The sequence below is a fragment of the Buceros rhinoceros genome, unplaced genomic scaffold (assembly GCF_000710305.1).
Source record: "Buceros rhinoceros silvestris isolate BGI_N320 unplaced genomic scaffold, ASM71030v1 scaffold40142, whole genome shotgun sequence".
NCBI lineage: Eukaryota > Metazoa > Chordata > Aves > Bucerotiformes > Bucerotidae > Buceros > Buceros rhinoceros.
This window is the reverse complement of record NW_010399070.1, coordinates 1-366: the sequence shown is the minus strand read 5'-3', so window position 1 is coordinate 366 and position 366 is coordinate 1. Positions and strand designations below refer to the sequence as shown.

The window sequence follows — 366 nt, the reverse complement described above, 5'->3', positions numbered from 1 at the left end:
GGAGCCCCGCCCCGCCTCTGCCCGTTTTTCCCCCCCCCCCCGCCATTCGCTGTCGCCGATGCTGTGGTACTGAATCAGAGTGTTTCGCAGTTTAGTAGCCAGGGGTGCTGAATTCGGCAGCGGATCCATTTGCTTTCCTCCTGCGTAAAGGTTTCCATTACACACACACGCATCACCACACGAGGCGACACCAGGGACGTCGACAGCAGCACAACTCATTTAAATCCACGCACTTCTGAGCACAGAAAGCCGACAGCCCAGCCCTGCCCCGCCAGCGCCCCGCTCCGCGCACACTCACGCATCCCCCCGCTTGGTTCGGATGACAGCAGGCAGCTGTCGGGGGCCCTCGGCGCGGCCGCCCCCACG

At 63.7% G+C, this 366-nt stretch overlaps 1 protein-coding gene across 1 annotated transcript in view; it reads right to left on the bottom strand.

Annotated features, from left to right (window-relative positions):
* Positions 1-139, bottom strand: part of STARD4 (StAR-related lipid transfer (START) domain containing 4) — a 5,953-nt gene extending 5,814 nt beyond the window's left edge. Inside the window, exon 1 of the mRNA XM_010131332.1 lies at positions 22-139. Within this exon, the coding sequence (XP_010129634.1) occupies positions 22-129 (108 nt within the window). The 5' untranslated portion in view covers positions 130-139. The remainder of the gene's footprint in view (positions 1-21) is intronic.
* Between the last annotated feature and the right edge of the window lie 227 nt (positions 140-366).